This window comes from Molossus molossus, unplaced genomic scaffold (assembly GCF_014108415.1).
Source record: "Molossus molossus isolate mMolMol1 unplaced genomic scaffold, mMolMol1.p scaffold_m16_p_11, whole genome shotgun sequence".
Taxonomy (NCBI): domain Eukaryota; kingdom Metazoa; phylum Chordata; class Mammalia; order Chiroptera; family Molossidae; genus Molossus; species Molossus molossus.
The window spans coordinates 99,049,691-99,073,376 of NW_023425346.1; the positions used below are offsets into that span (position 1 = coordinate 99,049,691).

Sequence of the window (23,686 nt, forward strand, 5' to 3'; positions counted from 1 at the left end):
TTTAACCAGTCCTGTGAGAAGGACCACTCTGTGTTTACGTCCCGGGATGTCCATGTGGGTGCTCCAAAGACGTAGGTGAGATTTTCTAAATCCCAGTCATTCAAAGTATTCCGGACGGCTCTTTGCTGATATCCGCTCAGCACACTAAACCACTGTTTCCGTTGTTGACATGGGGCCATCCAGTTAAGGGGCAGTGATAAATATAAATAGAGCCTTTGAAAATAAAACAATGTTTTTAAACACAATCGAGGACCGGGTTATTAATGACCAAGTTTGAACATGTGCTCAGATAGAATTCCCTACTTACTCAGTTTGCTCTACTTGTACATAGAAAGGAAAGACAACGTAGGAAACGCCTCAGCTTTATTAATGCAAACATATTTTTATTAAGGAATGAATGCATTTATGCTAAAGAATAGTTTACATGTGTTGGGAAGCAGCAAGCATATCTCCAAGAGGTGGGGTCTCCTCAGTATGACTCATGCTAATTCTACATGCCTTAAACCCAGACCCACACACGGGGGCACACGTACACAACACGGATGCATACAGGGACGCACAGATATACGGACCAAAACACCAACACCATTGCTCTCCGGATGCGATTGGCTCTCATTTAAGGCTTCTTTCTGTAAGGTGCCCAGTGTCCCTCACTGACCACAATTAAAAACAGACTTTAGTCAATGAGCAGCATTAACTGGAAAACTAGCCATCTGCTCTTGGCCTTAAATGTACGTATTTTAACAAATACTTTGCCTTTCACTCAGTGTTGACCCTTGGCGTTCGTGACATTGACTATTCCATGAAGCTGGGAAATCTCAGGTGTAGTGAGACCTTCTCATCGGGAACAGTGGATGCACTGGCGATCCCGACCCTGAGGTGCTCTCAACTGGAAGAGGACGGGTCAGAATTCTCTTTAGCTGAAGCTGGACACGGGTCCTCTAGACAAGCCAAGGACAGAGAACTCACTGGAGTGCAATGCTGAGTGATGGCGGCAAGGTTGCCCTGGTGATACCCAGTCAGGTTCGAAGCTTGCCGTGAAGGATGCGTCAGACAGGCCCATCAGCTAAATAAGTTACCATTAATCAGGGTCGAAGAAAGTACAGCCTACATGGAGTTTGTTCACTTGTTGATAACTCACTCCCTTTCTCCAAGGTTCCTGTCGGTGGTGGTTTTAAACTCCTAGCTGGTTTGATGGTTGATTTCATCTGTTCGGTTAAATTCCTCCCTTTGGGGGCCCCGCAGTGTACACGGAGAATCCACCCCTGCAGGGGTGTTGGCGCGGCTGGAAGGGGAAAGACGTGGACGGGGCAGGGGGAGGGAAGGGTTATTAAGAGTTGCAAGGATTCTAAAAAAATAGATGAAGTGAATACAATAAGAGGGTACTACTTGATATATTTCTGTAAATAAAAGCATTATCTTTAACTGTGAATTAACTGCCAACTATCAGGCTGTTAGCTGTAAAGCTCAATGAAGGCTGTGCTGATTGGCTTTCGGAGGAGAGGCTCTGAAACATGAGAGGCCATTCGGGATCAAATCCACCTGACTTTCCCTTTAGCCCTGTGACTTCTGCACCAGCAAGGTACTCCCCCCGCCGCCCCCCGTGACTAAGGATCCAATAAGTGCATCTAACATTCTTGTTAGGTTTCATAAGGCAAACTGGAATGGTCCGTCAAACAACAGCCTCAGCGTGTCTGCCTGAGAATGGTGACAATCAGCATGAAGCCCTCCTACAGGGAGGCACTGGGCAAGGAGAACCAAAAAGAGAGCGAGTCTAGAACTTTCCTCCCCATCCACACTCCCGCCCTCCTCACAGTCACAGCAGCAGCAGAGTTCAATGTAACGTAATTACTTTAATAACACATTTCTTTAGATTTAGAATTGCTCTTCTGAATTTTAAAAGCTTGGTCGGCCAATCATTTGGCAGTCTTTCATCCGAAATTTGAATCATTGCTTACTCATCTATCACCTGGAATTCCTGGACCAATGCTGCCTTTCCTCAAGCATCCCAAGTTCCTTCAGCCATCATCCGATTCTAATCCCTGGGAAACCTCCTCGGATGAGCTGTTGCTGTGGATCCGGCCATCGCTCTTCATGCTGTGGAAAGTCTTCCTGAAAGCCTCCATCATGGCATGGGCCAGCTTCTTGGCCTCCAGCTTGCTCTCGCACTCAACGGCATGGCAGTCCATCTGGTAGGACAGGTCGTCGTTGATCTCCCTGTAGACCCAGGCGAAGATGTTGGGGCTCACGTTGTGGTCGGCGGTGCAGTAGGCGATTCGAGCCACCTGAAAGGTATCCATGTGGACCGTGGCCTCCCCTTTGTGGTCGAGGTGATGGAGACACACTTGGAACGGTCGGATTTCCAGAAGGACATTGGCAGGAAAGACGTCTTCTCGGGCCAGCGTGTGCCTCTTCCAGAGCTCGATGACTGGCTTCTCCGTGCAGCCTGAAAGGAACTGCATGCCCGTGGTGCGGACTTTACCCAGGTAGGTGACCTGCAGCGGAAACAGAGGAAGAGCAAGGGAGAGGTCAACCGGACACTCTTCATTCTGGTGCTGCACCTCCATGTTCGCACACGGTCACGGTGTCACATGGGGCGGTGGAGAGACGTCTTTCTCGCTCCCAAAACGAGTAACTGTCATCAGAATCATTACCTTTCCTCCCTAACGGGCCCACTTGGCAAAAATTTTGAAATTCTTTAAACAGAGTTGGGTTTTAAAAACCGAATCTGTAGAGAACCACTCTCTCTCTCTCCCTACCCCCTTTTAAAACTCTTATTAGAGTGATGGTGATCTTTTACATAAATTGTCATTTCTTTAAAATCATAAAGCCACTTGAAGTTTATTTTCAACCAAACACAAGCAGAATTTAATGATAGAAAGCAGTCAAAAGAGTGGTACATTTGAGAAACAAAAACCTTATTAAACATCTCCTGGTTTGGTTCTCTTTCCAAATCTGTCAATGTTCAATTTTACTTAAGCTACTTGCTTCTAGCAAATGCCAAGGACACACACACACACACACACACAAACACACACACACACAAATGTTCTGTTTAAATTATGGCCTGAAACATGATTGGTTTCCCTCCAAGACAATTTTTGAAAATATAGCAATACAGTTGTTTTTTCAATCTAAACAGTTTTTGAATTGATGGGCACCATCTGGTTATAGTGATAATAAATGAAAGATCTACAGATGGCTGGAGTCTCAGGATGCTTGCTTATCAAATAGCTAGATGGGCAGTACAAAAACAAAGAAAAAGAATTCCAACTGATTCAAACAGTGACTTCTTTAAAACCTGCTTAAGAATACCAAGAAGGGATTTTCACTCTTTCATTTTATTTTTCATTCATCGAAATAGATAGAACTGCTGCCATCATGGAAATGCATAACACGGAAGAAGTCCTTTAATATAACACAAAAAAGTATAAGATTCAGTGCAAAATTAATGGCACAGATACAAATACGACGGGTTTGAGGAGGAAAAGACCGTAAAAAGGTCTGTGGATCAGGTGAGAACTGAGAAAAGACATATGGCCACAGTGATTCCAAATCAGTGTTGACACTTAGTGGGACTATGAAGGACAGGGACAAAAATAAGTGGTCACAACGTCTCCTGCTTTCTCTCTTAAACAATGGTTAACTGGATAGTCCTTTGAAACACATAGCTCCCCAGTAAAGAGGCATAAAAGCTCCACATTCTAGAAATATCCATTCAGAATCTATTATACATAATGGTAATATTTTAGGTGGGCTTGGGGTAGAGCGAAGATGGGGTGGCCTGAAAATCAATGGGAAGCAATTGGATACTTGTCTAGAAGGAGGTAAAGTCACAATTTAAACCGTAGCTCCCCCATGCATCAGGCGCATGGTGCTGGGCACAGCGTTCGCCCTCTGCTCGTGCGCAGACATAATTATGGTGGAGGGAGACGGAGAAAAGAGCAGCAATGGGTACTACAGAGTTCCCTGGACACTCGGCAGAAGACGTCGTGGTGCCTGCTGGCACAAGGCCTCAGAGAGAAGAGTCACTGGACTTCAAGGCATCGAGACCTCAAAAGTCAGACAGGAGCCCAGCAAGTCAAGGCGGTGCGAGAAAGAGGGAGCAGAAAGGCAAGGCCTGCAGCGGGAGAGGCTCCAGGTGGGCACATAGGCCTCTTTGGCCTGGCCACACATTCGGTGGTGGCATAAGACAGTCCTGAAGACGAGACAGAAGGTCTAGGACCGGTGGATTTTTATAGGCTAAACTTTGGGGGCTGGCCCTGCATGCAGTCTGGGGAGTAGGGACTTCTCTGCTCTTGATGGAATGCCACTAAAAACCTACAGCCCCAGGTGCGCCTGGGTTTGATCAAGGTAACAAACTTGGAAGATGTGACGATGTCACGAGGAAAGATGGATGGGGAGGGCTTATTGATAGCAGAATGTTCAGGCAAGATGTTGTTACAACAGCACAGCACAGAGGCAAGGGTGGGCTGAACTAGGGGTGTCAGGAGTGGGAAAGGACAGAGGAGACACCTGGGAGCAAAGATAAAACTGAAAATACACTGAAGGGGGAAATAACTCAGACACAGTGAGTATCTACACTCCCCAAAGTGGGCCACTGGTTGAATGGCTCCTTGTCACTCAGACTGGAGTCAGATAATCAAGATTATCTTGCGAGTAAATGCACAGTACAGGGTTCTCGGATACCAGTGGCTGAACATGTACATTCTGCAGGTGGTACTTGATGCTACCTTGACTATTTTTAACAGCTTTACTTTTTATTGAAGTGAAATTCGCACCACACAAAACATACCATTTGCAAGCAGATCGCTCAGTGGCATTTAGTAGTCACAATGTTGTACAACTATCCTGTCTAACCAGTTCCAAAGGTGACAGGTACCCATGAAGCAGTCACTCCCCACTGTCCTCTCTCCCAAGGCCCTGGCACCACCAATCTGCTTCCTGTCCCTCTGGGTTTCCTGTTCTTCACATCTGATGTAAGTGGAATCTGCGACGCGTGACCTTTTGTGTCTGGCTTCTCTCGCTTAGCACAGTGTTTACAAAGTCCATCCCACTGGTGCCACGTCTCAGCGCTGTCTTCCTTTGTATGACACCCTTCCTTCTGGAAGTTTAAAAGCAAATGGGAAAAACATGTCTCCGTGCATTAAGTGAAAATAGATTATTTTTCACTATCCACTAAAACTACAAATAGCTTTGTATTTGATACCAAAACTCCTCAGAGGGAGGGAAGCTCGTACCTCCCCACCCTCACAATTAAAAAAAATGACACAGTGTCTTCTAGTGCGATGCAACAAAACGATGAGTTTTAAAACCTTATTAGAAGTTGTCAATGACTCACCCCAACGGAAAGCAATTTCATAGTAGTAAAATTTGACAACGAAGACAAAATATACTCTTCTCTTATAAATATTTATGACTTAAAAACTAAAGATTTTTAAGGGACATAAAGTTTTATTTTGGAAGTGTGCTTGGGAGAAGAATGGAGTAGAGATTAGTAGCCAAAAAGTTTAATAGGACAATAATGAAAGCTGCAAATAATATGCAGACATTTATAAAAACAATTTTACAACAGCGAGGTACAACATAACACACGTACTGTGAAAGTGTCTTTATTTGGTAGTCCCATGTTCGCCGAGGTCCCAAGTCGCCACTGACATACATCCTCAGCCAAATCAAGGCACACAGACGCTGAGGAGTAGTAATGAATATTTGTATCACACTTCAGGTAAGAAGCACTTTGTATCTATAGGTCCACTGACAACACTGTGGTTCAGGAAGCAATATTATTACCACGAGCCCATTTTAAAAGACAAGAACCTCGCCTGGCTGGTGTGGCTCAGTGGTTGAGTGTCGATCCAGGCACCAAGAGGTCACCAGTTCGATTCCCAGTCAGGGCACATGCCCAGGTTGTAGGCCCGATCCCCAGTGTGGGGCAAACAGGAGGCAGCCAATCAATGTTCTCTCACATCAATGTTTCTATTTCTCTCTCCTTCTCTCTTCCTCTCTCTCTAAAATCAATCAATAAAAATAAAATAAAAGACAAGAACCTCAGGTTAGGTGGTCACACTGGGAGACATGGTTTATATTGCCAAGTGTTAGGATTTCAGGAATATTTTGGTTATTTGTGAAGAAAATGATATAGAAAAGACAGCCTAAAACACATGTTGAATTCCTGGACTATTGTGCTATCAGATGAGAGCCATTTACAAATGATTTCACTTTCAGCCTCGTATTCATTTTTCCCATCTTTGGAGCATCAGAGATAGTTTGGATTTATACGAGCATCCAAATACAGTGTGTCCTTCCAGGGAATGAGCAACATTCTCTTGTCTGGGGCTTCAGTCAGTGACACCCTTCTCCGTGGCCACGTAGGCCAAGGCAGTCCTTTAAAAACGTCTTCTGGTTTCTAACTGCAGAAAGTGAGATTCAGAAACCTCCAAAAATTGTCAGGAAAGGTGGTGCACAAATAATAAAGTAACACATGTATATAATATTATATTATATATAATCTGTTCATAATACATAATAATAGGTTTTCTGAAACAAACAAAAGTATGATGCATTTTAAATGAAATCAAAGAAAATAAAACCTAATCTCAAGAACTCCAGACCCTTGGCACTGCTTCCCAGTTTTCTGCAGAAAGAAAAGCATAATTGTGTTCTGTGGTCCTGACCCTGAATATTCTATTAGCTTGGTCCTGCAGAGTGTCACCAAGCCTGCAGATGGAGGAATGCCATAGTAGGTCATGTGCCGAGTCCTCTTCACGTCGATACTGACAAGGGCCAACAATCACACCAAGTGGGCCTCGGGGATCCATCACTGAGGTCTGCTCTCAACTTGCAATGGAGGCCACAGGGGTGGCGGTGGACAGACAACCCTTCCTACCAGCACAGAACTAGCAAAACATACTCTTGAAGTGTCAGAGAATGGCCAGTTTTCTGACAACAGCAGCTGCCGCTGCTTGAAGGGGCCCATGTCTTCTTGGCTCAGGCCCTGTCGGGGCTCTTGCATGAATCTTCTCTTGATCCAAAGGAGCGGACCCTGTCCAGATCTCTCTAACGGTCCCAGGAATGAGCTGGCTCTTGCAGGATCTGGTCAACATAGACCGAAGTCAGAGGGTCGAACTTATTCACTGGGTGAACCTTGGGAAGTCAGTGAAACTCATGTTGTTGTCTTTGTGGAGATGATAACATTGTCTGAAATCCCATCAGGTTACATAAATACAAAGATGCAATGTCAACCAGTTGGCATTTCTTAAAGAAATACAGGAAAAGAATGATCTAAATAGAGTTTCCCTAGAAATGGAATAAAAGAATAATCTAAATAGTTTTCTTAACAATGGGATGCAAAATGATAAAATGATGTCCCAACAAAGTCTCCCCCTAGGAGGACCCCTGACATTGCACCTCCCTGCATCCGTCACGTACCACCAGCCTGCACACTGCCTAGATCTCCCATGGAACTCTCCAGAGCCTGGCATGAACCCAGATAGCTGACTATAGGTCACTGAAGAAAAACTGAGTATATATGATTTAGGAGAAATGGAGCTTATGGCTCTGCTTTTCAAGGGAAATAGAGTAAAAAGATTTTGTTTGGTTTTTCTTAATTAGTTGCCCCAGAATAACAAGTTTGTCTTGCTGTGCACACAGCCATGCCCTCTGAGGAGAAGGGAACACAGCCTAGTGTCTCACTGACAGATACCCTGGCATGGGGGTGTTGTTCCTGCATCCCCCCGTGCCATCATTGCGGCAGAGATTTACTCTAACTGCACAGAGAGATCACTTCTCGCGACAGTGCTCGGGAGGGAGCACTGCCACGCCCTGCCATGGCACTCTGTCCTCATGAGGAAGAACTCAGGATGCAAGGTAAAGGCTGCTTCCGGGGGACCTGCCACCCACTGATGCCAAGTCTGCTTCAGGGGGTCTTGTTTTCCTGCCCACCTGTGAGGGAGGTGAATGTCTCTAGGTGACTAAGTCCCCACTGAGCTCCATCCGTGAGAACTACAAACTTCCAGAGCCACCAAATCAACAAGACATACAGCGTCAAGGAATCGGTCACTAACTGCCCCAAACGGTAGCCAGATCTGTTTTTTTTTTAGCTGTCACCTCCCAGGGTGTTGGAACAGAGGGACTTGGAAGATGACAAGAAGACTCTTCAGAAGGAAAAACCAGTTGGAAATATGCAGTAAATACGAGCATCTTTTCTCTGGTGCAGAAACAGGCACTGGGCAAGAAACACATGAAGAATGAATCATTCCGGGAGAAATCAACATGGCAAAAAATGAAAGTTTTTCCCCATGTGTCATTCGATGGCATAAACTGATACCCAGATACAGACGTTTGCAATATGTGTAAATGAGCCGAGCCCAACTGAAGAAATGCTTCGAGAGTATTCACCGAAGGTGACGGTACACAGACCCATGGAACCGATGGCCCCGCCACAGTGTCTGCAGCATCAGGAGTGTCAGACCAGGAGATACCAGTGTCCTCAGGCCCTCTCCTTCTCACCCATGAGTTTTCCGACACCCTGGCCAGCTCTCCATTCCTGAGTCACCATTCCCTGCTCCTGTGTGGCAAAACAAACCCTGGTTGCTGGACATGTGTCCTTCTGGCTGAGTGACCCATATTTCATTCTAATGTGAAAAAACCTTGTGTAGGACCCTGACTCAACTCACCCTACAAAGGATGGTCCAATGGAGTGGATCGTGACAAGGCTCCTAAACAAGAATGTGTGGTGGGATGGCTGATCACAGAAGACCCCAAGGACCTGGTTTCCTGGGGACCACCCACCTTCCAGGCTGGATCAACCCAGCTTCGTAGCTCACGAGCCTGGCTTTCATTTGGTTCACTGTGAAATTTCTCTGGGATGACGTGTCAAGAGCAAAGACTCCCCAGAGGTCTTTCTTGGTGTTCTTTCATTGTCTGAAGGAGACTTCTTTTCCCTGGTTGACATAAAATCACATGCTATGAACACAGATTGAAGACATCTTACCTGGGAACCCTAATAGCCTTTGGGTTACAATGCAAAGGATGAGAAAATAAAAAGCTGCTCTCAGCCTGGGGCCAAAGACTGGATGCAAACTCTTTGCTCCCCCATGAATTTCCCCCTTCACTTTCAGAGAAAGGGGAAAGATCAAAACCCTGAGATTTATGATCCCAGCTCCTCCTGGCTGGATACGGAGCAGAAATTCGCCAGGCACCTTGAAGAGTGGGTATGGATCCATACGCCAATTACGTAACAACCCACAATGCAAATACAGACACAATGTCAGTCATGACCTTGAACCTGCATTATGTGCTAGAAGCCATGAAGAAGGTATTAAAAAATAAATGCTCTTTACAGGGAAATCTATGGAATTATTGTGAGAAATATAAAAGTGATAAGCATCTAGCTGGAAAATCAAATTTCTCTAGGTGCACATTCATGTCATAGTGTTTGCTGAGCTCCTACTAGGACCCAGGTGTATTAGTGGACGGAATGGGTCAAACTCTCTGCCGTCATGGGGCTTACGTCCCAAGTACACTGACGATGCTAGGCACTGAGTTCAGAGCACTCGACACTACCTAGGCAAGGCTGGTTTAGGGAGGAGAGCATGTACTCTCCTCTGGGAGTACTTATGATGCATCGGAAAACTTCTGTTGGGTTCACAAAGGTCTTTCCTCTCATATGGCATAACTAGGACCAAGATTATCCCCACTGGAGTTCATTCCTTGGATCTCAAGCTGTGTCCCATGAAGGTTCATTAGTCTGGACACTCACTGTGGTCTGGCTTCCTGAGATGCTGCTGACGTAGAACACGGGGCGGGGGAGGCTTTGGAAGAGTAGGGAGAGGGGAAGGCACGTGGGAACCAGGAAGACATGGAGGTGGGAGATGAAGGCAGACTTTGCCTCCCAAGCAAAATGGACGGGCAGCTAGAATGCTATTGGTGGCTTAATATTTGACTGGACAGTGGGTGCACCAGACACCTGCGTTTTCACTCTTAAGAACACAGGTCCTCCACCCCAAGGCCAAGGCCCTTGCCTCTGCTCCAATTTCTTTCCCTGAAATGTACCCAGACCCTTTATTTTTCATTTTTATAGCATCTACTTTCTCTTTGGCCATTTCTTCAAGCATCCTCCTGAGATCAAGTCCTGGTCAGGGACATGAGAAGGTGACAGACACTCTCCTGTGTCCTGTTAAGCACTCTGGAAAGGGTTCGGAGGCACACTGAAAGAGTCCTTAACCTGAGATGTGTTTCATTGTCCAAAGATTTGCATTCTGATGCTAGCATCAATAATTGAAAGGAGGAGATAAAAATGCATACTTAATATTCAGATATCACATTGCTGAAGAACTTTGAAATGGTGCTTTACAAAGCAAACAATCCCACTTCAAAGAATAATTCCAAAGAGCAAATATCAAACATGTGTGAAGTCGGCCCCAACCCTGCTCTTGTGGGTCATGTACCAACAGGCCAGACGACATGTGATGCAGAATTGCTCTGGGCGCCAAACGCCACGCTGGGCAGGGCTTCGCACATTCCTCAGCGAAGGCAGCTGAGAGCCTGGAGGCCAGCCTGGAGGCCCGGGCTCAGCTCAGAGCAGACCTGAGCATCCTTCGTGGTGGCAAGGGGTCCTATTCTTCAGCGCCTCGGGCTTCTGTGGGTTGTACACAGGAGGCCTAGATGATTCTGAAACAAAACTAGGTTTGTTTTTCTGCAGAGTGAGTCATGAGTGCCATTCTGGGGTCTATTTTTTGGCAGTTCTACCTAACACTCATCAGCGTAAGAGTGGACCCAGCTGTCCTGGGGCCCGACTGGGATGAGGACCAATGGTTACTGTTCCCTATAAGGCTACCCTTCAGAGTCTTCTGGCTAACATCTGCTTGGCCCCGTGTGGCTGGCTGACCAAGAGGCAGCAGGTGAGTCCCTGGCTGGGGCAAGCCTGCCTCAAACTTGAACAGCACTTTTGTTAACTCCAGAGGAGATGGTGATGACCCAGAAGGGCTTACAGACCTTTTCTTAATGTAGCAGCAATGTTGGCAGTAGAATGCAGGTTTTCTAAAGTACATATTTTCTGGGGCACATTTACACATATGCCTTTGTTTAGTGTTTTTATTTTTATTTTATTTTTTTTAATTCCAGTAACTTTCCTACAGTCACAGATATTGAGAATATTTTTTATTGTTTAGCAGTTCTTTCCAAGTATTTTCATGGGTTATGTTGATTGGATCTATGAAAATATTAATAGAAATCTAACTGGGGAATAGAGTTTCTTTGTATTATGCAAATGTATACCATGGGGGAAAAGTAAATTTACGAAGAGCCAATATTGAGGAATAATTAAGCACTATTTTTGCACTCTAACAGAGATGAATATTGCTTCAGCTGTTACATACAGCATGTGTCTCACAATTAGGTATTTAAGTGACAGATTTATTTCTGTTATCTGTATTATAACTTAGTTTCAGTGATGTAGAGGGTAGCATCTTGTGCTGATCAAAGCAGTCCCAATATGCAATTTGTCCTGTCAAATGGCTCTTAGATGTATGAAGACAGAAGTGATTTATCTGGAAGGCACTGGAGTGTGCCCCTAAAGACAAAGTCACTTAATAAAAATGACACCACGATAAAACATACATTCCCTCAACGGCCCCTTCTGGTGAGCTGGCCTGGTGACGGGCAAACCTGGCACCACTCCACGCAGTGGCACACGAACAATTTATTTCCTGACAAGTCTAATATCTCACCTTCTGCTTTCTAAACAGTAGAGCACACTGGAACGGGAGAGGAATTCAGCAGAGCTCTCTAGGCCCTAAAATGTTCACAACGAGAATATTCCATAAATGATAAATCGGTATCAAGCACACTGCTTGAGTGTTATCCTGACAAATGGTTTCAAGGAGCAAACGAAGTGGCAGGTGAGAAATGTTACCAATGTTTGTCTTTGTGGCACTTCACCAATGTCTGTGGGGCACGACTCATTAGGGGTACACCAGTGACGGCACCAGACATTTAGAGGCAATGATGTGGAGATACCATTTGGCTGGAGGTAATAATGCAAACACCAGCCTGTCAGCTACAAGTCTACAGCTCTTAACAGAAGGCCAGGGGAGGTTTGAAACAAGAGAGCAACAGGGAAGCTAACTAGACATGGAAGTACCAAGCATTCCAAAGAAATGAAGACTTATGTGCAAACAAAAACCTTTACATGAGCCCTGGAGGATTTGGTTCAGCGGTTGGAGCATTGGCCTGCGGTCCAGAGAGACCCTGGTTCAGTTCCTGCTAGGGGCACATACCTCGGTTGCAGTTTGTCCCCGGGCCTGGTTGGGTGGCAACCACTCGATGTGTCTCTTTCATATCGATGTTTCTCTCTCTCTCTCTCCTTCCCATTCTGTCTGAACAAAAAATGGAAAAATATCCTCGGATGAGGATTAAAAAAAAAAGAAAGAAAATACACAAAAACCTTTAATGAATGTTCACAGCAGCTTTCTTTGGAATAGCCCAAAACTGAAATCAGCTCAGATGTCTTTCAACAGGCGAACAGTTAAGTGACCTGTGGTATATCCATTCCATGGAATATTACTTAGCAATAAAAAGGAATGAAACGCTGATACAAGGAACAACTTCGATGAATCTCCAGGAAATTCTGCTGAGTCAAAAACTAACAAACAAACAAACATCAAATAACACCAAGAAAGACAATTCTAAAATGTTGTATACTGTTGGATTCCATTTATACAACATTTTTGAAATGACAGTTTGGAAATGGAAAGCAGATTAGTGGTTGCCAGGGGTTAGGGGTTGGGAGAGAGGTGAGTGTGGTTATAAAAGGGCAACAGGAGGGATCAGTGTTGTGAGGATCATTTGTAGTATCCTGGTGTTGACTGTAGGGGGGGAAACATGAATCTACATGTGTGGGAACTGTACAGAACTAAGTACACACGTGAATAAACAAGCATAAGTAAAACTGGTAATATTTTAATGAGATTGGTAGATTGTATAAATGTGACATTATACTATAGTTTTGTAAAGTGTCATCATAGGAGAAAACTAGGTAAGTACATATAGGATCTCTCTGCATTAATTCTTAACCACCGTAGATGAATCGTTTCCATAGAATTTCAATTTTAAAAAGTCATCTCATCCGCCCTGGCCAGTTTGGCTCAGCGGTTAGAGCATCGACCTGCAGTCCCGAGAAGCCCGGGTTCGGTTCCCGCTAAGGGTGCATACCTCGGTTGCAGTTTGTCCCCGGCCCTGGTTGGTCGTGCGGGTGGCAGCCACTCAATGTGTCCCTTTCACATCGATGTTTCTCTCTCTCTCTCTCTCTCTCTCTCTGTTCCTGCCTCTCCCTCCCACTCTACCAGAACAAAAAAGGAAAAATGTCCTCGGGTGAGGATAAAAAAAAAAAAAAAGTCATCTCATCCATCTCATCCATCTTATTCAGCATTATTTTTCTAACACAACTACCTTTTATTTATAATTATCAAGATTTAAATATATTTATGTTTTTCTGATCAATGGGTATGCATACTTATTGTAAAGATAAGTTGAACACTTAAACTTAAAGATGTATGGTCACAGAAAATAATCTCTGACAATTTTAATTGTTCCTATTATTTTCTTGCACAGGAAATGTGATGAAGTGGGAAACACGTGATTGAGTAACAGTTCTGGAATCTGTTCTCTTCCTTCCTTGGGGAAGGGAAAGGTGATCCAGAAAAGAAAGAAATGACCTAGTCTAATCGCCTTGATCACTTGTTAATGGCAGACCGTCTGCTGTTTGCTGTCAGGCAAGTCCTGATCTGCACAGGGCCTTTTGCAGGATTTCCTGCTTGCCCAGAATCATTGATGGCCAACAAACCTGAACTCTGTAGAGTTATGGAACACGTCTTCCAGGAAAATGTCTCATCGGCTATGTAACTAAGTATAAAATAAAGATGTTAAAGACAGAAAGGGCTCTCTTCTGCATAACTAACATAAGTAAGTACAGTATAGGTATCTGCTGTGTGAATTTGGGCTAGTCCGTTTACGATAGGCAAAAAGGGACTCAAAGAGCCACAGTGATGGCCCCGGACCTCACCATGTCTTGTTTGTGCCTTCTGCTTATTTGTTTTCCTCAAACTATTAGTAAAGTTTGGTACTGCATGAGATTTCTGATCTGAGTATCTAATTATTTATGTCATCTCATAGGGTAATCAATAGAAGACTTTCCAGCATCCATTTACGTATCTTGAGATGACATTTGGGGGTGGGGTATTAGGGACCAGGAAAGAAAAGAAAACTTATCAAATGTATTACTGTTCAAAAAGAGCTTGTTCATAATTTTTTAAAAAAGAGATGCAGTTTGGTATTCAGATTATATTGACTATATTAAAAAGAGCCACGTAGCAATTTTATTTAAAGTTACAATAATTACAATATGATAGAGATTATATCCTTTGCACTATTTAAATGTATGATTTGGAAATATCTGCTGTATAGTTGAAAATGTGTGGTCAACTAGAATACTGATGTATATATATATTTTTAATATGCTTTTATTTATTTTTTAGGGAGAGAGAGAGAGAAATATGAGTGTAAGACAAAAACATTGATAGGCTACCTCCTGCACGCCTCCTACTGGGGATTGAGCCTGCAACTCAGACACGTGCCCTGACCAGGAATCGAACCCGGACCTCTCAGTCCATGGGATGACTCTCAATCCATTGAGCCACACCGGTGAGGCAGATAATGATATATTTTATAGAAAATGAAATGAAACTCCTAAACTATCTTACTTGACTGATTCTTACTTAAAAGATGGACTTACAATTAGAGAAATGCAAACTAAACTACACTACAGAGAGAGAGAGAGAGAGAGAGAGAGAGAGAGAGAGGGAGGGAGAAAGAGAGAGATGGAGGGAGAGAGAGTGTGTGAATCAATAATCAACTAAACATTTGGGAAATACAAGTAAAAGGTACACATGGAAATATTTTACAATAACTTTTCAACATTTTTGTATCTGAAATTATTTCATACCCATAAGTTAAAAAAAAGATCAATGAATACATATGCCCCTGGCTCAATGCTAATTTAAATAAAAAATAAAAAGATTTTTTTACGAGTATATATAGTTGACTAAACAATGTTCATATCCTGAAGAATAAATTGAGTTTTAAGATACATCCACCCAAGGACCTGTTTGTGGCCAAAGCCCACGCCCTCAAGTGCTGACTGGATCAACCTATTTCACCGAGACGTGGCAGATTCTAGTCTGAATGTCCCGGTGGCCCTACAGGCGAGGACTGACGTGGACACAGGTGAGACCAACCACCTTCCAGCAGCAGCAGCCCCTCTTCTGGACCGTGCAGCTGGCCACCAGACCCACGCTCCCTCGAGAGCTTTAACTGTCACGTGTCCTTTCTGTTTCCAAACGGAAGCCCACGTGTGATGTGAAAGCAACTTTTAGTGACCAGCCCTGTCACGTTTTTATATCCTTAGTTAAAAGTCATCCTAAAAAGGCCAAGAGACATATGAAGAAATGCTCATCATCACTAATCGTCAGAGAGATGCAAATCAAAACAACAATGAGGTATCACCTCACACCTGTCAGAATGGCCGCCATCAACAAATCATCAAACAACAAGTGTTGGCAAGGGTGTGGAGAAAAGGGGACTCTAGTACACTGCTGGTGGGAATGCAGACTGGTGCAGCCACTGTGGAAAACAATATGGTGTTACCTCAAAATGTTACAAATTGAACTTCCATTTGACCCAGTAATCCCGCTTCTAGGAATATACCCTAAGAAGCCTGAAACACCAATCAGAAAGAATATATGTACCCCCATGTTCATAGCAGCACTATTTACAATAGCTAAGATCTGGAAACAGCCCAAGTGTCCATCAGTAGACGAATGGATAAAAAAGCTGTGGTACATATACACAATGGAGTACTATGCAGCTGTAAGAAAGAAAGATCTCTTATCCTTTGAGACGACATGGAGGGACCTGGAAAGTATTATCCTAAGTGAAATAAGCCAAGCAGAAAAAAACAAATAGCACATGATCTCACTTATATACGGAATATAATGAACATAACAGTCTGAGGAATATGGTAGACCCAGAAATATGGAAGTAGGGCACAGACTGACATCCCTCAGAAGAGGGGGTGGTGGGGGAGAGATAATCCACAGAACTTATATGCATGTATGCATGACCAATGGACATGGACAACTAAGCCGGGGACGGGGCGGGGGCGAGGTGGGGAGGGGGGTGCCAATGTGGTAAAAAAGGAGAAATATCTGTAACAAAAAAAATAAATTAATTAATTTAAAAAAATTAAAGTCCTCTTAGAACCATAGCCTTTCTGCTAACTACTGAGCTCAGACAAGGGAGTATTGTAACTATTTGATTTTTTTGTTACTGCTTGTATCCAAACCAGAATGATGGCCTTGAACAACATCCTACAGGATTCTCCTACTGGACTCAAGAAAGGAGAGTGAGCCCAGCCGGTGTGGCGCAGTGGATTGAGCCCGATAGTGGCCGGTACTTTCTGCTGGTGATACCGGGAATCATCATCATTCTGTAATTCTAAGACAGTCTCTTCCCGGGTGTGAATAAATGAGTTGAAACCATATGGAATAGAACCTAATGACGTATCTCCTCTTAACTGACCTCAGTTATGGAGCGTCCCCTAACCCAAGACACCCTTTTGGAAAAGCACCATCAATGTATCTCAACCTCCTTTACTACTAGGCTTTGTTCCCACCCAAGTTCTTTTGCCACTCATCACTGCAGCTCCCGCTCTCTACAGAATCAGCTAAAGCTGCACCTGCTCCTGCTGGAAGGGACCCTCTGAAGGGGACAGGTCTGTCTATTACCAACGAGGTCCTCCTGGGCAGGCATTTTTCTCTCACAAATACTTCACCTTGGTAGGAGAGAGGGAACAGGCAAAACTTGGAACTGGAAGTTGCTGGCCAGTGACCCACAGATTGGTCCTGAAAGCCCCACTTAGGGGAGCTAAGGAGGGTAGGAAGGGGCTCAGCCCTGGGGGACGGAAGTCAAGGGAAGAGTTGAGGCAATGGCTAATGATGTACATTTCCTTGCTAAGGCATGCTGTGCTAACTTAAATGTTCATAAAGACAAAGTTTAACTTCATGCTTAATTTTAATCATTCTATACATGCAATATGGTAAATATGGAGTTCCACAGGTTTTATTTGATTAATTCTTTAAAATGTTTAAGGTAACAGTATTTGGGGTGTTATGCAAAATTAATTCTGCAATATAATGTATGTAATTTTGCTGGAATTTGGCAATCGCCAAATGAACGGAGAAATTCAATTCAAACTTGATTGTACATTTGCGTGTTTCCAAGAGGAGTCATCACTTTAATCAGATGTTTTCCAAGGGATTAGCGATGCTAAGAAGAAAAGAGACACTGCCCTTAGTAAAGTTGAGAAGTAGAACTATGAACTGTAAAAGCCATGAATATGCACATGTTTAAGATTTTGATGTATTTTTTCAAATTGCCTTTTAGAAACATCTTGCCCATTTTTATTCCCAATAGCTACTTATGAAACTCTTTCCACGTACCAGCCATTTTCAACAACAGCAATCATTATTTTTAACATCTTTCCCAATTTGACAGATGAAAAATGCTACCCTATTATTTGTGTATTGCTAGTGAGATTAAATTGTTTCACATGCTTAATGGAAATCTTTATTTCTTCCTTGGTAAATGACCTGTTGAATTACTTTGCCCCTTTTTGGTTCTGCAGAGGGTTGTTCATCTTCTTTCCAATATCAGTCTCTCGTTTGGTTTTACGTCTCGCGCCACTGGCCAATGGTACAATGTCCAGAACAATGATAGCTAATACCAGTGATAATGGCAATCCTGGTCTGTTGCCTAATTTATTGTAAATGCAGGACAATTCCAGAACATCAGAAACACACCCATGAGCACAGATAAGCAGCCAAATGCATTTCAGCAACTTCAGAGTTACCTAGTGATGGACTGTCAGTAGCTCAGATAACTCATAACCAAAAGCTTACGATACAAGAGGTATGTTTTCATTTCTTTCCCAAGTTTGACATCTTGGAAATCCTGAGATTAATTTTCTAGCCCTTAGAAGATCATAAGAAACTTTCTGACTGTATTCATGCGTTTTAAAATTCAACCAGAGGAGAAAATCAGAAAAAAGTCATCTATAACTCTAGGAGTAATTTCCTGCATTAGTCAGGATATTGAACAGCCTTCTCCCAGAAGTATCTGATTCCCTAACAACCAACTTAGTTTATCACCATCTTAGGAAATATTTATACACTGCGATCTATACATATATACATGTATAAGCATTTATAGATCCACATTTATCTCTGCATGCACACAGTCCTGTATCACTACCCTTGTGCAGCTCCAGCCTTACAAATATTGATTGTGGAAGAGGAAAAAGAGGAAAGAATACCAAAGCAAAAAGTAACGTGGCTCCAGAACCTCTCCCAAGTGACGGCTGCGATTCGTTAGGTTATCTTCTCGTGAATCTCAATCGAAGTGCGTTTTCTGAGGCATCACGAGACAGAACATGCAGCCAGCCATACGAGAGGCAGCCCAGCCACATCTGTGAGCCCCAGGAAGGCCCGCAACCACCAGCTCCCCTCTCCCTCCCATGTCACAACGCAAAGGCCATGCCTGTGGGAGCCGCGGGGCCTTCTCCCGCTGCCAGGGTGTGGCCTCCCCGGCAGCTTCCGCCTCCATCAGTTCTGACCTGGGGACTCCAGGGCTCGGGGTGCTGGGGCGGCAAAGCCGTGGTTCTCAGGGGGAGAGACTGCGTGCCTCTGGAATTTTCCAGCCCTGCTGAACGGAGTCATGGGCCTTCGACAATACTTCCTTTTCTAAAAGTCCATCTTTCCAAATATTTACATGATACATGTACTCTCAGTCCACAGCCGAATAACGGTGGATTTGGAAAAGTGCCATGGAGCTGTGGGCACTCTCGTAAGTGCCGTGTACACAGTGGACAGATTCTCCCAGACTTACTATGGGGCTGCGTCCTGGCCAACCCATCACACAGTGACAACAACTTCAGCGGAAAACACACTTAACACACCTTACATATCGGACGTCATAGGCTTGCCTGGCCGACCTTGAACATGCCTGGAACACGATATCCACATACCCGGGCAGCACAGCAGCCTGCAGAGTGCTGGCTGTCACCCCTTGTGACAGAGTCGGAACCCTGACTCGCTGTCACTGTCCAGCCTCACAAGGAAGGAGCGCTGCCCGGGAGAGGTTACAGTTCAGAATTCGAAACACAGTTTCTGCTGAGCACACATCACTTTCACATGGTTGTAGAGTCCAGAAATTGTAAGTCAAACCACTGCAGTGGGAGACCGTCCGTCCTTGCATGAGACTCTTCCAGAGACGGCTCTGCCGTCGGCCACCTGGCCGTTCAGGGGTGCACCTCCAGCCAGCAGTGAAGCGGGACGTGTGTCACCAAGGCCCACTAATGACCAGGCTGCGACACCATGCTCGCGGGGCGGTGGATTCCGCCGTAATGCCGATCACTGCTCTTCAGATGGGAATCTTTGAGCGTCTGCTAAGATCTGCTGTGAAGAAAAGAATCGCGTGTTCCCCACAATAGACGAGAAACCTGTCAGGCTCACAGTGCATACACTATACCAGAAGAGTCTGAACAGAAATTGGCAGGAGGGCCCCTTGAAAACGTGGTCTGACGCTGGTGTTTCTTAGTTTCTGTGAGTCTTTAGGGTTCTCGATGCGCACCCCCAACTGTCACCACAATTCCTGGGCACCGCGGGAATGCTAGTCCCTCTTCGTGTCTATTTCGAGTGCAAACCTCTGTTCCCTTTCTCACTGCATGGGGGAAATAAAGTCAAACTGTCTGTAGAATTTTATAAACAAAGAAAGGAACAATGAGAAAAATCAATCCATTTAAAGAGATAAACATGCAAACTACAACAGCCTTTGGACCCTAAGGTATCTGAGTCACGGACGTCACAGCAGGTAGCTGGGCTAATGAACTGAGGCATGGTCTGGGCACATTACTCGGTCTCGGCCTCCTCATCTGCAGAATGAGGGTGTAGTCCATAAATGACCAAGGGTCTACTCTGTCCGACTCTGAGAATGCACCAAAAAGAAGCCATAGTCCATTACACAATAAAAATATCCACACTGACGGTATCCGGTGGTTACAGGAAGGAAATTAAATGAGATGATGGAATGAATGTCCAGCAGCCTCTCAAGTCTCAAAAAGAACAGCCAGGCTGATGTGGCCCAGCTTGCTCGAGTCCTCCCCCCGCACCCCCCCCCCCATGTCCCAGATCCTCCTCCTCCCGGCCTTCCAGGCCCTTTGGCAGGTGACATGTTCCTCCTGTAACACTGGCCCGAGTCCTTCCCACCCCGTCTGTAGCAGACCTGGACTCAAGAGCGTCTCAGCCGAAAGCCCGATCGTTACGTCAGGAGCGTGCTCTAGCCTCCAGCTCAGCTGCAGGACCCAGAAACGTGAGCCGCGTCCCCCAAAGGCCCCAATCCTCGTGGCTCAGGACCCTGCAGCTGCTCACGTCCGCAGGACCCTGCTTCGTTCCTGCCCTCCACTTCCCACCCCACGAAGGATACTTCTGCTGAAGTGATTGGACAATATTGCGATGCCCCATATTCAGTAAGAGAAACAAGCATGATTTATCCATGTAAGCACCTGCGGATCCCAGTTGCCACGGCCCAGAAGGAAGCACAGGCGGGAAGTCACTTCCAGGCTCCTGGAAATTCACATACAGATGCACAGACAAGGAAAGTGCTCAGGTCTGGGTGGCCCTGTCAAAGAATGATCAGACTTTTCATAATGCTGGGCAATACTTCTGGTTAAGTGTTCCATTTTAAAGACAGTTTTATTTTAACCAATATGTTCAGCAATAAGATTGCACCTGAAGTCGGGGCTCCTCTAAAGAGCCACTGACCACGTCCACGGGCCACCAAGGCCCCTCCTGCCTCGCTGCTGTCTTCAGTGGAGTCTGGCTGAGAGCCTCCTTCTCACCGAAGGGAGATCGAGAAGCCCTTGCTGCTTCCAAGACTAAGGTGTGCGTTGGGCCATTTTCTCCCCCAGAAGCCCGCACAGATGACATAAATTGACATGGTTGTCCATTGTCTAATTTGACTTGTGGGAAATGCTCATTCAAGCATGAAGAAGAAATATTGACCTGAAGGCTAGTGGCACGTAGCTGACATGAGAAAGGGAACCAACAGAACGCAAGCAGCACTGGGAGGGGACAGAGGACACAATGGAGCCAGTAGACCTCCAGCAGCACTGGGAGGGGACGGGGGACACGCAGGAGCCAGTAGAACTCCAGCAGCACTGGGAGGGGACGGAGGACAAGGAGCCAGTAGAACTCCAGCAGCACTGGGAGGGGACGGGGGACACGCAGGAGCCAGTAGAACCCCAGCAGCACTGGGAGGGGACGGGGGACACGCAGGAGCCAGTAGAACTCCAGCAGCACTGGGAGGGGACGGAGGACAAGGAGCCAGTAGAACTCCAGCAGCACTGGGAGGGGACGGAGGACACGCAGGAGCCAGTAGACCTCCAGCAGCACTGGGAGGGGACGGGGGACACGCAGGAGCCACTATAACTCCAGCAGCACTGGGAGGGGACAGAGGACACGCAGGAGCCAGTAGACCTCCAGGAACACTGGGAGGGGACGGAGGACAAGGAATCCCAGATACTGCTTTGAGCCCTCTGAGAAGTTTCCTTTGTAGGAGGAACTGCATTCAACAAAAGGATCCAATACAGAAACACATCTTTGTCTCAAGAAATTTTTATGCCTTTATGTGTGCCAAATATAATTACTGTGAAAACTGTATATCAATAAGTGATCTCAAGTGATATTTTTAGCCAATTATGATAGGAAGGAATAAAAGCCTGCAGCACAGAAATCTAATAGAATATTCATTAATAAATATACATACACTATAACCCTTCTAAGGGGAACACAGATGTCTACCAATGAAAACATCTGTAGGCATATAAATGTGTGTAAATGTGTAACACACACGCGCCAAGTTTTGGTTCAAATTACATTACCTTCTCTTTTTCTTGACTGGACATTTGTCATAAAACTGGGATTCTTGTCTGAGTTTCTGTATCTGTTTGGGGAAGCAGTTTAATTTGAACACCACTGAATCAGGGTTTTCAAAAACTGTAAATTTATCAACTCTAAATATGTCACATTGATTACAGAATGAAAAACAAGCATGTGTTCATTCAACTTCAAATAATGTCAGAGCATCTAAAACATGCCCGAGGCTGTAGTAGGCATGAAGGGAGGGGATGAAACTGACAAAAATCTCTGCCTTCTTAAAGGAAGAGGAAAACTCTTCCCTCCCATTGGCTGTGGAGCAAACCAGCACCCGGGGCACCTGCAGAGCTGGACAGGCAGGTCTCCCGGGGCGAGCTCGGGCAGTACGGCCTTGGGCCCGCCCTCTCATCCTGCATGCAGTCCAGATCACTTCCCTCCGCACCAAGCATCGTGAACTTTCTACCTTGCAAACTGGACTATCACGTGTGCACATAATATAAAAGGTAGTTCTGTTGATTACAGTTACCTTGAGAAGTTGACCTGATAACGACATCTCAAGTGCCTGCTCCCAAGAAATACACCCTTTCTCAGGCTAAACGAGGGGTGAAACCCAAGCAGAAAGTCAAGGCGGACCCCTGGCCAAGGTTCCAGGATCTCCTAGCGGAAGGTTTAAGGATTAAGATTCAGAAAAAGTCCTTTGAGTCTAAGAACAACTCTAAGAAATAAAAAGATATCTCCCGCTCTCTCCATTTGTTCTGGCGTTAATCAGACACATGCATGGTAACCAAGGATGAGATAAACAAGGAACTTCCATGTACATATGCGTAGCCCTGGACACAGACAACGGTGTGGTGAAGGCCTGGGGTGGGGGAGGGGCTGGGGGGAGGGGGGCAAAAGGGGTGAAAATGGGAAACATCTGTAATACTGTCAACAATAAAAAATAAATTTTAAGAATCAACACGAATTTAATAAGTACACAATATAGGCTTTTATACGCTCGTGACGGCGCTAGGAAGGGTGAGAGAGAATCCACAAAAGAAGTTTGCGATCAGGCTGGACCGGTGCACATGAAATGATTCCCAACAACACGAAGACACCGGTGACTAAGTGACAGTCATTCAGTACAACCCACGTACCCAACAGGAGGTCAGAACAGATGAAGTCTAACAAGGTTGAGGTGCCCTAGCCTTGAACAAGGGGCTGAACAGGTTACAAAGGAGAGACTCCATAGGGGGCTTGGCTGAGAAACGCCAGAAGGGCAGAAGGGATCTGACTAGGGCAGGGTTGGTGTTGTGGGGGGGAAGTGGCCCGAAATGATGGCCATGGAAAAGAGTATAAAGAACCCAATGCATGGGAAGGATTCAGACCAGGGAGAATCAGTGAGAGGAAGTCAAGGAAAACTTGGTGGAGGTGGATCAAATGACGAAAGCAGCATTTACGGACATTTAATCTGGCGGGTGGTCAAAGTCGACCACAATGTGGCCAGGCAGTGGTAGAGAAAAATGCTCTGCCTCAGTGGGAAACTAGGCATCGTCTAGACGCTCGAAGACAGCACGCAGAGCTATCAGATTCTGGTGTTGTGGGGAGAACTTCCCAATTCTGTAAGTTGTAAGAAAGTGAGAGCGATGCCAGATCAT

At 45.2% G+C, this 23,686-nt stretch overlaps 1 protein-coding gene across 1 annotated transcript in view; it reads right to left on the reverse strand.

Moving 5' to 3' along the window:
* Window positions 1-414: 414 nt before the first annotated feature.
* Window positions 415-23,686, reverse strand: part of PID1 (phosphotyrosine interaction domain containing 1) — a 204,221-nt gene continuing 180,949 nt past the window's right edge. Inside the window, exon 3 of the mRNA XM_036254355.1 lies at window positions 415-2,495. Coding sequence (XP_036110248.1) covers window positions 2,019-2,495 — 477 coding nt within the window. The 3' untranslated portion in view covers window positions 415-2,018. The remainder of the gene's footprint in view (window positions 2,496-23,686) is intronic.